The 15,656-nt window shown below is 43.7% G+C and overlaps 1 protein-coding gene across 12 annotated transcripts in view; it reads right to left on the bottom strand.

Annotated features, from left to right (window-relative positions):
* Window positions 1–2,412: 2,412 nt before the first annotated feature.
* BIN1 (bridging integrator 1) overlaps window positions 2,413–15,656 on the bottom strand; it is an 88,357-nt gene continuing 75,113 nt past the window's right edge. For 4 of the 12 annotated variants that reach the window (XM_040068894.2, XM_040068895.2, XM_040068898.2 and 1 more), the window contains 7 exons: window positions 15,496–15,603; window positions 13,847–13,870; window positions 9,783–9,875; window positions 8,896–9,006; window positions 7,964–8,065; window positions 6,691–6,741; window positions 2,414–4,967 (listed from right to left, as the gene is read on the bottom strand). In XM_040068894.2, coding sequence (XP_039924828.1) covers window positions 4,860–4,967; window positions 6,691–6,741; window positions 7,964–8,065; window positions 8,896–9,006; window positions 9,783–9,875; window positions 13,847–13,870; window positions 15,496–15,603 — 597 coding nt within the window. In that variant the 3' untranslated portion in view covers window positions 2,414–4,859. Of the gene's footprint in view, window positions 4,968–6,690; window positions 6,742–7,963; window positions 8,066–8,895; window positions 9,007–9,782; window positions 9,876–13,846; window positions 13,871–15,495; window positions 15,604–15,656 lie in introns of all 12 variants that reach the window. The other 8 variants (XM_040068897.2, XM_040068899.2, XM_040068904.2 and 5 more) reach the window with 5 other exon arrangements.

Below are 15,656 nucleotides of genomic sequence, written 5' to 3' on the forward strand. Positions count from 1 at the left end.
GCAAGGAGCAGCTTCCCTTTGGCGACCCAGAGAAGAAAAGCTGTTGCTTGTTTTCCTGATATCAGCACTATCAAGCTGCATTGTGCAGGATTTGCAGATGGAGATGTTTGTGCATGCTCCAGCTTTGCACTTTTTGGCTGGTGGGACATGCCCAATGCTGCCATCATCCTCAAAGAGCATGGAAGAGGCTGGAAAGTGAGAGGAGCTGGAGAATGGGGCCAGTGCTGAGAGACACAGGCTACTGAAATCAGAGGGACTGCGTTAGAAGCACACAGGCCTTGCCTGCGGGAGATCCACAGGTCTTCCTAGAAAGGGCTGAGAGACACCTCTGCATCCTTCAGACAAGGACATTCACTGTTTTGGGGCACGGACTGCACAGCATCCAAAATATCTGTGGCAGAGCACTGCATCTGTCTGGCAGAGAGCAGGAAACAGGAAGCTCTGAATTCAGTGCCACTGGCAGGCAAGCACCTGCTATCAGATTGAACATACACATCTTGGCCATTCATATTTTGTTCTCAGCCCTGTATAGTTTCTCCCTGGAACTAAGAGGTGATGGAGTCATTGAATCAACCCAAAATGAAAAAGATAATGGATTATCCCTCCATCCTCCCCTATCTCCTTAGCCTTGGGCCTTTTCCCTCCAAGAGGCTACTGCAAAGCCTAACTGAGCTGACATCCCAGTTCCAGGTACAATATGGAGCCCTCACTCCTGCTCCAGGTCCCCTTTGACTTAGGGCTGTCTGCCTTGGCCACAGTCCTAGGATAGTGGGATAGAAAAGGGTTCTGCAACAGTGAACAAAGCTTCAGGGACTGTGGCACAATTCACACAAAGCAGTACCAGCTTTGAGCAGCTGGAAATGAACCTGCACAACCCCATTTACTGTATCACCTTAAAAGCCAAGCAAAACAAGGGTGATAAAAGCAGACAGCTGAGCAATGCCCATGGAAAACAGCACAGAGTATGTGGGAATCTCACCTGAACAACACCACACTCTTCCTCACCCTGGGACCTTTCCTTAATTCTATCGAATAGATATATTACTGACACTGCTAAGATAGAAAAAGGTGGGGAAAGCAATGCCTTCTTTCTTATCAGTTGGGTAAATACTAATTCCCACTTCATACTAGGATTAGGCTCAAACTGGAGTAGTATCATAAATCTGTAATCAAACTGAAGCCAACAGAGCAAGAATGTCTTTCTAAGCCCAGCTACAAAATCAGTCAATGGCATGGGATGAGAGATGCTTTTATTTTTCACCCAGTAGAACAATCAAGTGGAAGATTATTAAATGGGGAAAACAGCAGCTTTGATGGGCCAGATATCAAGTAGTCCCTGAAATGTGTCCAGTGCATCTGTCAGTGGAGCAGAACTGGGCTTCTTTGGGTTCTCTTCAGTGGATAATGTATTTGCAAGAAAATAAACCAGTCATCAGATTAAGAAAAAAGGCAGAGGCAAAAAGACTATTAACATGAAAACATTTTCTTTCAGCATTTTCAAAACAGGTTTCACATTTTTGCTTCAAAGCAACTTGTTACAGCCCAAGACATAATGCTTGTTAAAAAGTTAAAATTCAATCCTAGAAATTAATGTTTCATTTTGGTATGAAAGGATTTGTTTGTTTCAATTTTTCCCTTTTTCATTCCACTGAGAAATTGGAAAAAAAATTGTCTCAGGTCACCCTCATGTTTTTTCTCATATTTTTCAGTTCAGCCTGCAAACTGAAAAACCAGGTGGGCACAGACTACTTGGGAGTTTACTGTCCCTCTTTCTATTTGAATCAGATCTAAACCAAAGTAAAGGGGAAGTTCATTTCACCAGGTAGTACCAACCAGAATCAAGGTATTTAGGAGATGTAAAAACACTGAAAATGGGAGGAGCCATGGCTGTTTACAAGGGGCTGAACAACACAGGAAACAGATCTCCTGGCTCTAAAAAGAACACTGCCATCTCCAAGTTTCCTGCTGTGCCATCCTACTTTCACATAAGGCAATTTAAAAACTGTGGGTCTGATCCTGCATTTTCAGAACCTGACTGAGATGTGCTGGACACCACTTATCTGTGAGCAATGCAAGATCCAGGTAACCCACCCTAACCTGCTCTAAAGCAAGGGGGCTTGGGGGTTTGGGGGTCAGGGGAAGCAAATGGAGAGAGACCCAACACTCTCCCCCACCAGCAACACTGGAGCATCACTCCGGTGACCTGAAAACAACATCCCTTCTTTGCAGAGTGCTACCACTTCTGCAGGGACAATACAGTACTGGATAGTTGCTCTGCAAGCTCAATAAAATGAAAAGGCCTTACAAGGATCTTTGTTGGGACAGTCATCTGGTTCAAGCACAGAAAAGGACAACGACAGAAAAAAAAAAAAAAAAAAAAAAAAAAAAAAAAAAAAAAAAAAACACCACAAAAACACCACAATAAATTAGGTATCAGCACAGCTTTCTAAATGGTCTAGAATAGTTACAAGACAAAAATCACAGCTCTGGTAACTTAGAATCTTGTCCTTCTTTTTTTTTTAAAAAAAAAAAGCTATTATCCACAGTTTTTGCATAAAAATAAACATTTTAAGCTGACAGCATTATGTTAATTGGATCAACCCGCTTTTTAATATATATATATTTCTATGTATATTTAAATGTATATTTTTATATGAATAATCTTTAAAGGAGTAATGGGAGTCACAAATGCATAAAAATAGATATTTTGAAAAACAAAAAAGAGTAATAATAAAGACAACCCTGATGAAAAAGGAACAAATAGTCAAACAGGGCAGCATTCTAAAGCAACAGCTCACCATACTATAATTTGTGGAGTCCAGTCCTTCGGTATTGTGAGCAGTTACTCCTAAATACTATTGGGGTTTCTAACAGTGATGCAAAATAAATTCCTGCATATTTTTTTCTTTTAAAAAGGAGAAGGGATTTGGGTATATAGGACAGATTTAATGTCTGTTACATTGCTGTAAATAACTAGCTTGGATCATCTCTCCCAAGCTGAAAGCGAGAGGAACTCCAACAATGCTTGCATCTATATCTTTTCTCATCAAAATCAGATCTGTTCCTCCAAACTAAGGGTTTTTTTAAAAAAAAAAAAACACAATTTTTGACCTACAATGTTTTTTCTGTTGTTCTACAAATAATCCAAACAGATTGGAAAAGGTGAGATTATTAGTACTCTGCCAGCATTTTGTGCAGCTTTGACAAAAACCAACTCCTACCAGTTTGGAAGATTATTTCAGAGAGATCCTGAGCATAGTGTAACCTCACTGTTAAAAATCCTTTCAGGGCAAAACAGCCATGGGGGAGGAGGGGAAGCTGTAAAAAATTAAAATAGCCTGACTTGCTTGACAGCTGCATCAGTATTCAAGTAAAGTTTATAAAGTACCTTTGTGGGACTTTAGAGTCTTGGAGAGTCAGACCGGCTTATATTAACAAGTGTAATAAGCACTTAGAAACAGCCTTGTCATCTGCTTGTCTAAAATGAAAAAAAAAAAAAAACCAAAAAAACCCCACAAAACAAAAACAAAAAAAACCCAAAATCTGAAAACAAACAGAAGCAAAGGAAAGGTAAAGGAAAGGACTCAGCATCAGAAGAGTGTCTTCTTGACATTGACACTTTGATATTCTTGCCTTCCTTTTGAATGCATTACAATAGCATGGAGTCACACAGCCATTTTAAACGAGCATTTCAAGAGTCCAGTTTTCATAGAAGTTAACTTGATCATCAGCACAGCACTGGAGAAAGCTGATCTAACAATACTTCACTTACAGAACTCTTCAAAGGAAAATAAGAAATACAATTCCACAAAAAACAATGCCAGTGAAAAGCACAAGAAGTAATTTCTTTTTTGTCAGTGTCTTCTCTTTGATACTCTTACAGAAAAAAAAATATTCCCTTATCTCTGTCTTTAAAAGCAAATTTTCTAACCAGTAGATTTTAGAGCTATTTTCCATCTACATGAACCTAAGCTTTTCTGAAACCACCAATAGGTTTGGTTTTTTGGAGGGGTGTAGAGGATGGGGATGTATGTGGTAGAGGATTCCCTCTCCTAAATTTCAGAGACATCCAAACGGCATCTGTTTGTCTTGTTTCTCCTCTTGAATTTGTCCATTCCCCTTAGGATTTCACAGGCCAACATTTCTGTGAGAATTTAGGGGTCCGCATTTCAAAGAACTTTGGACTGAGCACAGCTTCACAGATTTCACCTTCTTCATGCCCTTTCCATGTAGTTTCTTCTATCTTTACACGTATAAAATCACAGTTTATGTAACTTTGTTTTAAAGGAAGAAAATAAAATACACACACACACACATTGTAGTGGTGAACACTATACACTAAATTTCTTTTTCAACAGCATAACAGAAAGTTTGGCCTACTGTAAGTTGAAGATGTAGGGAAGGCTGAATTTTTATGGTTGCCATGCAAGCCACCTTCAAGACAAGACAGATTAACCCACACAAGAGCAAATGCAGCTTCTGCTCTCAAGCTGTTCAACAAATACTGCCTTTCCAGGAATCAGACTGACATCTGACAATTCAGTCAATGCAGCACTTGGAGAACCTCACTGAGTTGCTTCTGCATCAGTCCTTTGATTCCAAATGCCATTTAAACCAAAGGGGAAGAGGGTATCTGAATTGCCTTATTATTATTAATATGTATATTTTTTAACAACTTTGAATTTCAATTAACTTCTGAAACCTTGCCCTTTGAGAAGAACACACCCTTTAAGTTGACTTTTTTTCAAGCTTCTAGTCCTTCAAAATTCTCTCTTCTTTTCCTTTCGTTATTCTTTTGCAATTATCTACCAGAAAACTTGCTTTCTTCCAGCAGAAATGCAGCTGGTGGGCTTGGACTTTCACTGCACCCGTTCTGTGAAATTCTCTGGGAAAACCCCTCGGCATTGGTCAAGCGCCTTATGCTGGATCCAGTCAGACTCCTTCACACCCATCAGCCATCCTTCGTCCTGGAGGAGAAGACAGAGATCAGACGCTAAGGGACAGACGTGAGCAGGGATTTTTCTTACACAGTGCAGGCCAAGGAGATGTCAAGGCATTACCAAAGCCATGCTCTTATTTGGCTTGGAGACAACCCAGGAGGAGTATGGGGGAGAAGGAAAAAATGCTTTTGTTTCCTTTTAAACAGAGAAAAGGCTACATCCCACCAGAGTTCACACCAAAGCTCCCACCTGACCCAGACTGTGCAGACAGTAAAAAATAAGCAAGTGTAACAAAAACAGGTCATAATTTACACCCACTGAAGCAGGAGAAATTCTGCCAAAAGAGACTACAGAGCTACAGGACGGGAATCACCTATCTCACCCTTCACAATGCAAACATGAGGGGTCCAGCATTCTCCATAGCCATAAAAGAGACAGGCACCTCCGCCGTGTGATTCACCCCATTCATCTCAGGCACAAGTCTTTGGAAAGGATGAATCAGCCCAGGAAGTGCTCATCCCTGCTCCAGATAAAGCACCCAGATGACTGGCATTTCAGAGGTGGCACAGGCAAAATCAGTCTTATAGTGCTGAAATCCTGATCTCTGGGGACTGGGAGCTGAGGAACCCAACCCATCTTCCCAAAACTCAGCAAGGTGAGGTTTGATGCAAGGTGAGGTTAGCAAAACTCCCAAATTTTGCCTACATGTGATTTAGGTCTCTCAGTAAGGTCTTCCCTAGTCTCCAACCTACACATCTATAAATGAAGATGAATTTTCACTCAGGCAAAAGGAACCCTGCTTGGTAGAACATGCTCTTGAGCAGAACCAGACCTCCCACCCTCTGCCTGCAGGTTTGTCTGGCATTGAGATTTCTGCTCCATCCTAGGCACATAAAGGAGATATCCAAGGTGGAAGGGCTGCACTGAGCTTGCAGCTCAGGGGTACAACCACTCTATTTTCTGAATGCCTTGGAGCTGCAATCACAGAAGCTCCCCTTCAGCATGCACATACCCAACTCATTTGCAGTGGGGCAGCCTATGGATTTAGAGTGCGGCATGAGGCATGAGAGCTGCACAGCTCCCAGGCTCACTTAGCCTGCAGGCTCACTTAGCCCTGAGTGCTGCCTTAGATTGGAACACTCAGGAGACGTCATGGGAATGACAGAAGATGGGAGCCCATCTACAACAGCCAGCTGCAGAGGCTGTGGAAGGACTGACATGCCATAAATCAGGAACACAAACAATGAGGCAGAAGACACTGTGCCCAAGTGTCTAGAAGGCAGCTTCCAGCTCACAGCATGTCAGGCACAAAAGCTCATCCATTTGCACATAGTGCTGTGCCATACAGCATGCATGCATCACTCCCACCACATCCTGCTATAAAGGGTCTCCTCAGCTGTAGGGATTAGACACAAGGACCCAGATGGGGCCTTGACAATTTTAAACCATATCATCTGAAGTGCCAGCTTAGAAGTGTTGCTGCCCTCAACCCTTTCTTCTCTCAAGAGAGATGACTCCAGGCCTGGATGTACCCACAAACTGACATCTAAGCTGCAAGGTAGGGATGTGAATCCATCTAGTGTCCTAAGCTCCCTCCACGTGCACAGTTCATGCACATGTTAACAGCCAACAACTCCTGGCTGGGTATGGTTGAGGTTAGGGAAAAGAGCTGTAACACAGGATACACTGTAGAAGGGTTAGAGGGCTTCAGTGCAGCTACAGAGTCATGTTAGCAACACTCAGAGCTCACCCTCTGCAGCTTGGAGAGTCTTGAGTTCATGGCTGTTGCACCCACATCCAGCTAAAGTGCAAACACAGGGCGTTGAAAAAATTTGTTCCAAAAACGCCATCTGCTCCACAAATGCCATCTCCTACCACAGAAACTGGGGGAGCTGACACTCATTTCCATCCAGAAAGCTTTCTGAGAAAAAAATGCTCACAAATGCTTGCGCAGGGCAGTCCCACCCAGCGGGGAGTCTTGTCTCCAGAAGGAATCTGTGCTTCTTCCCCAAAAACCTTTTCTCCCCTAGCTGTATGGGAACCGTTGGCATTTTATAGCTCCATTTCACAAGCATCAGCATGATCTCCCTCCATAATTCACAAAACCAACAGCTGGGCCACAAAGAGGATCCACATCTTTGGAGTTAGTGAACTACATCACCCTCCCTTTACCCCTTGTGGAATCCAGATCCTATCTGAACCTGGCAAACCCAAAGAGCTGATGACTGCTCAGTCGATTTGGAGAATTCTCTTTCTTTTTCCAAACAGAAACCTAGAGATGTGAGTATTAATTTTATAAACAAACTCACCACCTCTCTCAGTCAAAGTAGTAAAACTGCTGCAGATTGTCAGCTGGGTGCCCTCAAACACAGAAAATGAGGAAGACACTCAAGGCTTCAAGAAATAGCTCAAATTAATGAAAAACATGATCAAGTAAGTTCAGGTTGAAGATGGGCAGCAAGACTTGTTCTCTGGAGCTGAGACCTGCTCTAGCCTTTGATTCTGCTGCCATCTCCTGACCAAACACAGTCATTTGGAAACAGCCACTGCTCTGCTGAAGTGCAAGACATCATCCACCACCAGCTGCTTTCTCAGAGCTCCAACGTTTCTCAAAAGAGAAGAGAACATCATAAGGCATGAGTCAGTCCTTTCAATGCTACAGACTATGCTGTAGTGGTCATAGGGAACGTGCAGCAAGTTTAGGGGCAGTGAGGAGGCAAAGTATGGGCTCTGTTGGGCTCCCTGATCAAGAGAGCCACTGTATTGGCTCAAATGCTCTGACAGGGACAAGAACCCATGGCTACTCCACATGCTTTATGCAGGATAATGTCTCCACTTTCCAGTAACAAGCAGAGCCCTTCCCTCTGTTGCAGGAAGCCAATCTCAAGCTCACAACCTGCTGTCTTGCCAGCTCCCAGCCACAAACTAATGGCTCAGCATCCAGCCAGCCAACTGTTAGTGAAGAAAGAAGCAGCTCAGGAAACCCCCTTGGCTCCACCTGGCCCAGCCTCACACCCACTCACCTGCTCCTCAGGGTTCTCAAATGGAATCACAAGCACCACGTCCCCAGCCTTCAGCTGCAGCTCGTCAGTGTCGGTGGCTGTGTAATCGTGCATGGCCTGGACCTGCAGGGACACGAGAGGAGCACTTTGAGCACTACAGCCTATAATGCCAGCTGAAACCAGACTAAATGTTATAAACCTCCTGTCATTCTTCAGGGCTTTGCCATTCTTACCCTTTCAACAGAACTCAAAAAAAAAAAATAAAAAAAAAAAATAAAAAAAAAAAAAAGTAAAAAAAAAAAAAAAGGGAATGGCTAAAGCACAGAAGTGTCCCTATAGGAAGATGCCGTAAATTCTCACTTTCAGGGCATGATACATCTGTGCTTTCTTGCTACCACACTCCCTTATGCACATTAAATTTGTGGCTGATCCTCACCCAAAATCACTCCTTCCTCCACACTTTTGCTGCAAGAGATCCTTGGCATATTCAGAATACCCACCCAACTTCCCGGTCTAGTCCTATACTTTTCTGTTTATCCTGGCTTTCTAACTTCCCCAAACACAGAGTCCTCTGTTCCTGCTGGTGTTCCCAACTCTTCTCAATCTGCCACTCACACCAAAGTTTAGCTTCTCCTGTCAGGAGCACAATATTTTATCCACTGTTCAGAGTCTGTGACCAACATCACCACAACATCAAGACAGAAACCACTGCAGCAGAGAGAACAGGTTTTGCTGCACAGTACAAGACCTTTTGGATGCTGATGCTCTTGCGTAATCCTTTGAAACATCTGAAACTGCATGAAACTGCATTGCTGGAAAATAAAGTTTATCTCTCCTTCAACTTCCACTCTGCCTCTCAAGGTGGCCTAGCCCACAGCCATGCTGAGTTAATGCCTTACAGGGGAGGAAAAAACCCTCATCAGGAACTCGATGCTGCACAACCCCAAACTCACCTTGAACAGAAATCCTGGGGGCATGTCAGCTCTCTCAGATGAAGCACCTCCTTCCACAGTGCCATTGACGGTTGCAGGGAAAGTTTCCACAACAACAGCAGGCAGAGAGCTCTGGGAGGCAGTAGCAGCCAAGGAAGGGAAAAAAAGCCATTGAGAAAAGAGAATCCAAAACTGAAGCTCCAAGTCGACCGTGAAGGATCCAGACCCCAACCATCCCATGGTTTCAGTGGGTTTTCCCAGCACACCAGTCAGCAACAAGAACGCCCCAAGGGACAGCAGTGAGAGGGCAGGACTGGTGACTGCTGTCTTTCTCCGCCTAAGGCTGCAGAAAGGCAGGGATGAGTTGCAGGTTTCCTGAGACCCTAACACCCGGTATTTCCCAGCTGCTGTGGTCACAATGCAATCTCATAGAGCCCTCCCAGAGCAGACAACTGAAATGTGACAGCTTGTAGGAACCAAGCTGCCATGAGATGGGATCTACCCCTGTCCCCTAAAAGAGCAGCAGTGTCACCAAAAAGAGGGGAACCCTTGATACTCAGGAGACACAGCCAGAGCTCAGAGGACAGGGTAGGTAAAGTAAAAGGCAAGTTAGGGGGAATCCAGCTGACAACACAGCCTAGGACAGCATGGGCTGTGGGCTGACTTTATAACATGTGTGAAGGGACAATTCTTTCACTGAATTTTCCAGAAGGACTTCTCCCTAAGCCATTACACAGATAAAATGCAACAACTAAGCCTGGTCCCTAAATAAGAGCATTTTAAGTCCCCCAGTGGTAGGGATGTGTTTTTCCAAGCAGCTACACTGCTCTTTTCCCAGCCCAGCCTCCCATATGTGCTGAATGACAAAGGGATGGAGAAAAGGGATTGCTGTCCCTTGAGGTGTTTACCGATCCTGAGTCAGCTTCAGGTTTAGATGCTTCAGCTCCAGTTGCTGCTTCTGATCCAGCTGCTTCAGCTCCTGCATGGGCTGCTTCTGCAGGCTGCAACACAAAAGTCATCCCGGTGGGAAGTTACTCTCATTCCACCGCACCTGTGTGCAGCAAGGTGGAGCCCAGCCTGCCCAAGTGCTCTGTGCCACTGTCTGAGCCATCTGCTGACTAACAGGTGAGACACTGAAGGGTCTGGCTACACTTGTCTCCCCCTTTCTCTGCAATTCATGGAAATCCCAACAAAGCTGGAATCCCTCAATTCCAGCCAAGCAGTAGGCAATAATTCAGAGGCAATCAATGAAACGCCAAAAATTCTGTGTGCCTCTTTCCCTTCATGATCTAAACTGCAGACCTACGGTACACACACACACTGCTTATTATTAGATCCAAATCTGCCACTTGTAAGAGAATACAAGTTCTCTTGCACACCAAAGAACAAGGATCTCTCCACAATCTAATTCCAAGGATCAACAACCACAGAATATTTAAGTACTCACCTACTCCCAGAGACAAAAGAGCATGGTAATAATGTGTCCAGATATGGAATTTAGATCAGACCCAGCATGAGCATTGACACTGAATCAAATAGGACACTGTGCTTTCACTCCTTTCAATTTCGGACAGGCCCAAAAGTTGTGAATTTGGATTCTGTTGTGAATATTGTATTATTAAGAATTTTCTACAAATATTTCAGATGGGGTGTGTAACACATTTGTGTCGATGGAAAATTTTTACTGCACAAAAGCTGACACCACCAAAGAGATTCAGACTGTTCTAAAAAGCCTGGGAACAGGGGTTTCTGTGCATAAAAAAGACCAACCAAACACCTCTGACAGGCTTCCAATGGTTAAAGTTTTTATTCTCCCTTGTCTGGAGTTAGGTTAACTCTTTTTAACACAAAGATACTCATCTGCCCCTCCCAGAAATTGCAACAATGCAGGAAGTATGCTGGATCTGGTAGCACTAAGGCTGCAAATCAGCCCCTTGGGAGACTGGCCAGGCAGCATCTGGGAAGATTCCCAAGATTTGCCATTTTTAATACACGGGAAGACCCAGCTTTATCATGCCTACAGGCCTCATACATTTGATAAACGTGTTGTCCTGCTTCAGCTGGGATAGTTGATTTTCTTCCTAATAGCTGGTATGGGGCTGTGTTTAGGACTTAGGATGAAAATAATGCTGCCAACACTGATGAAGTAATTGTTGTTGAGCAGTGCTTAGACCAAGTCAAGGACTTTTCAGCTTCTCATGCTACTTTGCCAGCAAGGAGGCTGGGGGGCACAAGGAGCTGGGAGGGGACACAGCCAGGGCAGCTAACCCCAAATGACCACAGGGGTATCCCAAATGTCACCATGCTCAGTGTATAAACTAGGGGAAAAGCTGATCAGGCACCACTGCTTAGGAATGAGCTGGGCATCAGTCAGCTGGTGTTGAGCAATTGTTTTTCATTTGCCTCACTTGGGTTTTTTGGGGGTTTCATTTATCTCTGTTATTTTCCTTTTCATTACAATTATTATTATTTTGTTTTAATTAAGTTGGTCTCATCTCAATCCACAAGTTTTCTTACTTTTACCCTACCAACTTTCTCCTCCATCCACCAATGGGAGGGGAATGAGCGAGAGGCTGCGTGGTGCTTAGCTGCCAGCTGGAGTTAAATCAAGACACATGTACCCTTGAATACAATCATATTCAAAACAAGGCATTGTCCAGATTCCTTAATTTTGCAGTTCTCATAGTCCCAACCTTAAAAAACCCCAGAGTAAAGCAATCACCATGGTAAACCTCAAATGTACACCCATCTGGCTACTAGCCATGCACAATGCTCCTAGCAGCATTCTAACAACAGCAGCAATAAATAAATTAATCCTTAATTTAATAAAAATCCATTACTTTACCTTCAGCTGCTCCAGTGGTGTCATCTAACACATGCTTTCCTCCCCTATCACATCCTTCCTCATGTGTCCCCATCACCACGTCCACAGGCCCATACTGCCAGAAGATATTATAAAGAATAGAGCTGGTCCCATCCTACAGAGGATTCCCTCAGCAGCTTTGCCAGAGCTAAGGTAAATATATGCACAAGAAATGCTACAAAGGATTCTCATATTTAATTGGATTCACTCCCAGGTTTTCATTTGGGTTCAGTGAAACTTGAACTGGGACAAATGCCAGGCCAGCTCTATCTGACCAAGCATGAGTTTTATATGGACAAGTGAAAAGGAGCACAGTGTGAGGGTTTGAGTAGTTTGGGGTTTTTTTAATCAGCTAATTTGCAAAAATAGTAGGGAATAGTTAGAGAAACTGGATCTAAATTAACCCCCTGGATTTCAACAAAGGGCATTTTTATGTCAGCTACTAATTTTTCTATTTTATATACCTGTGGGGCATCCTGAGGCCTATAAAAGCATTTTCAGTCATGGAAAGATAGTACAGGGAAAGGAAGAATTGCTCACTGCTGTTACCAGGTTTAAAAGCTTTGCTTATTTTAACAGCAACATCATGCACACCAAATGCACATTTCCCAGACTGCAGAACTAAGCCAGCTCTGCTGCACTCAAGTTTCTATGAAGTTCTTAACCTCATGGTCTATGGAACTAAGTAACCACAAAAAAAAGTCTCCTCTTATCAACATTTATAACAAAAACACTTCAGAAGACTTGAAGAGGAAGATTCTCCAGTTTTAGGAAGCTCTGCTCTTTGTGTTTGGTATGCCAAGGTGAGAACTGGTAGAGTGAGAACACCTTGACTGGCAGCATTTCCTGGTTGAGCAAATTCTCCTTTGGGTAAAATCAGTTTGCAGGATGAGAGAAGTGGTCCAAAAAACTTTTTACAGCCAAGATTGTAGGCACAGCTCAGCCAGATACAGTCATACCTCACCCCTGCCCGTTCACCTGAAAGGAATGAGATTTTTCCTAGCTAAATCAGTCGCTTCTTCCCTACGAAGACAGATTGACAAAGCACATACAGGGGAGTAACAGATGTTACACACTGATGGCTGATAAAACACACAGGGGAAACCTTCTTCCGTGACATCACCTAAGCTCATGTGAAGGAGAGGAGCGGCCACAGCGAGTCCTCAGGCCAGGGCTAAGTCATGTCCTCCCAAGCAGCCACTGTAGGGGCTGGGCTGGCCCTCGGGAACAGAAAGGTTGGCAGGACTCAATTCCCCAGCACGAGCCAAGGCCATGAGCTTACTCAGTGGATACAGCCAGCTCCAGCAGCAGGCCTGAGTACCCAGATCAAGCATTCTCTGTCCACACTGCTGGCTGTCAGTCCAGAGGAACTCAAAAGTAGTTGTGCTTGAAACATCTCTCAAGGGGCTAATCTGCAGTAAACCTGAGACCTGTCCAGGCCAGATATGTAGAGAGGGCATAAATGAGGGTCAGGTTTTTGTTCAGATGCAGGGCATGTGCAGGGTCTCCCTGTCAGCAAGCTCTAAAGCTGAGGTTGAGGCAGATGCCAGGCAAGTCTTGGGCCTGCAGTTAATTTCCAGTGTAGACACAGGGTGAGCTAACTGACATCAGCCTTTCTGACAATGATGGTTGACGAACAGCAAACACCACAGATAATTCCAGATGTATATATATATAATGGTACAGGCAGTAATGATGAGGGGCAGCTGAGACATTTATGCATGGCACACGAGACCAACAGGACATAGAGAGTTTAGGAAATACTGTGTTGTGGAGAGTGAGGATGATGCCACAATGGTATTAGGTATGAGGTGAAGGTCACAGCATTATGCCAAGGGAAAGATGAGTGGGTTAGCAGGGAAAGGCATTGGGCTTGAGCACTGGTAGAACTGTAAGTCTTAGGAGTGCCAGACTGACGTGCAAACATGTGGTTGGCCCTGGGGCTTCAAACAAGGTGCAAAAGTGAGTCCAGCAACACACAGAGCAACTTTGGTCTGGGGTGTGCAGGAAGGAGAAGCAGTGAAGGAAAGGAGAAAGGTATGTGAACAGAGATGGCACTGGCATGTGAACAGCACATGATGAGAGACAAAAGCCGTATGAATTTCTTACCTCCCATAAATCCCAAGGTAAAGACTAAGCATGTCAAAGAGCAACAAAAATAAAACATGTTTATACATGATTATTTCAGCGAGTACAAACATTACAGACACTGATCAGACTGAAGCAGACATACACATTCAACAGCACTTATCTCTGCATGTTTTGAAAATATCTGTTCGTATATGACTTTATACATCTCTGGGAATAGAAGATCTTTAAGGACCCTTCCAAACCCTTAACATTCTATGATTCTGTGGTGTCTTTGGATCAGCAGTAAAATACCTTTAGCACTTTGCCATACTGCCCACCCTATAGGAAATAAATCTGAATGTTTTGATAACTAGGTGGTTTTAACTATGTTTTGTGTTTGGTTACCAGTAGAAATTACTGATTTTTGACTCTCTTTTAATGACTTATGAAGCTAACAAAAATTAGTTTAGAACACTAAATACGCTATTGCTGAGCACTTTTGAAAAACCCACTTAGTGTAATATTTGTTTCTTGCTGGAAGGATAACAATTCAATTTAAAGTCAAATTTATACTTGTATCCTATGTCAGTATAACCAATTATCTGCGTTCTAACTGGTGATTCAGGAAAACAAAAAGTTGTGGGTTTTTTGTTTTGTTTTGATTTTTTTTCAATAGCTTCTTTTGATATGTAGGTTGTCCTGAAATGCAAACAGACACAAAATGCTCATGTACCCACATGAAGTTCCAAAAAAAAAAAATAGCTTTGCCATATTGGTGTGTATCAAATTATAAGAACTAGTATCTTGCAGATACAGTATTTTAATTTAGGAGAATCAAATACCTAATGTTTGATCTCTCTGACAAAAGAAGTCTTATTCCTACAAAAATCTGTGCCATACAGATCTACATAATGTGATGATACTAAAGATGTACTATAAACAACACAATTATGTTTATTACAAGTTTTAGTGGCATCCACAGGCAAAAAATAACCAGCCTGTACATATAAAATAGAAAGTCTCAGTGAAGAGAACATATTCAGGATGCACTTCAAAGCCTCCAGTCATTTAGACATAAAATGAGGCACAGTCAACCTGCCTCTGACAGAGGACAGGACCAGGCACAGGCCAGAACAGAACTAGGCATCTTCTTTTTTGATACCACACTGTGGCAGGCAGGAAAACTCCTTCTCAACTACAGATGCAGGCTGTGTCATACACAGAAAAGGAAGGGCTTCACATCACTTGAATATCCATTAACAGCTTTATTCACCTTAAGGAACTGCAGATTATCAAAGTGTCTGTTAATTAAAAATCCATTTAAGAGCAATTTATAGCAGGAGCACTGAGCTCAGGCTGAATTCCCATCCACAGAGTAACAACTTAAATACATACAGCATACAGAGGATGCTGCTCTAGGGAGGGACATACATTAAGTGGATCATCAGAGCAAAGCCCAAGCACCCCACAAACACCTAGTGCCTGACTGCAGCCAGGCCAGCAGCCATCTGATTCCTCCTGGACTTGCACACCCAGCAGAGAAGACCAAGGCTCCACCCTGGGCACTGACACCCAAGGCCCAGCCACCCACAGCTCAGGCCCACGTTATCGTTCAGGTGGGCGCAAGTCACGCCACACGTGGCAACAAGTCAGTTTCGAAGGGAGAAGGAACGGCGATATGAACCAACCTGCGAGGCGGGCGTGGGGGTCTTGCCCACAGTGGCATCTGGTTTAATGGGATCAAAATCCAGATCCAACAGGCTGGCTCCCTCCTGGAAGGGCCCAGGGGCATCAAACTTGGCAGCAGTGAGGGAGAAAAGCAGCATGAGCATTAGACACAGGCGCGCGT

The sequence above is a fragment of the Hirundo rustica genome, chromosome 7 (genome assembly GCF_015227805.2).
Source record: "Hirundo rustica isolate bHirRus1 chromosome 7, bHirRus1.pri.v3, whole genome shotgun sequence".
Lineage (NCBI taxonomy): Eukaryota > Metazoa > Chordata > Aves > Passeriformes > Hirundinidae > Hirundo > Hirundo rustica.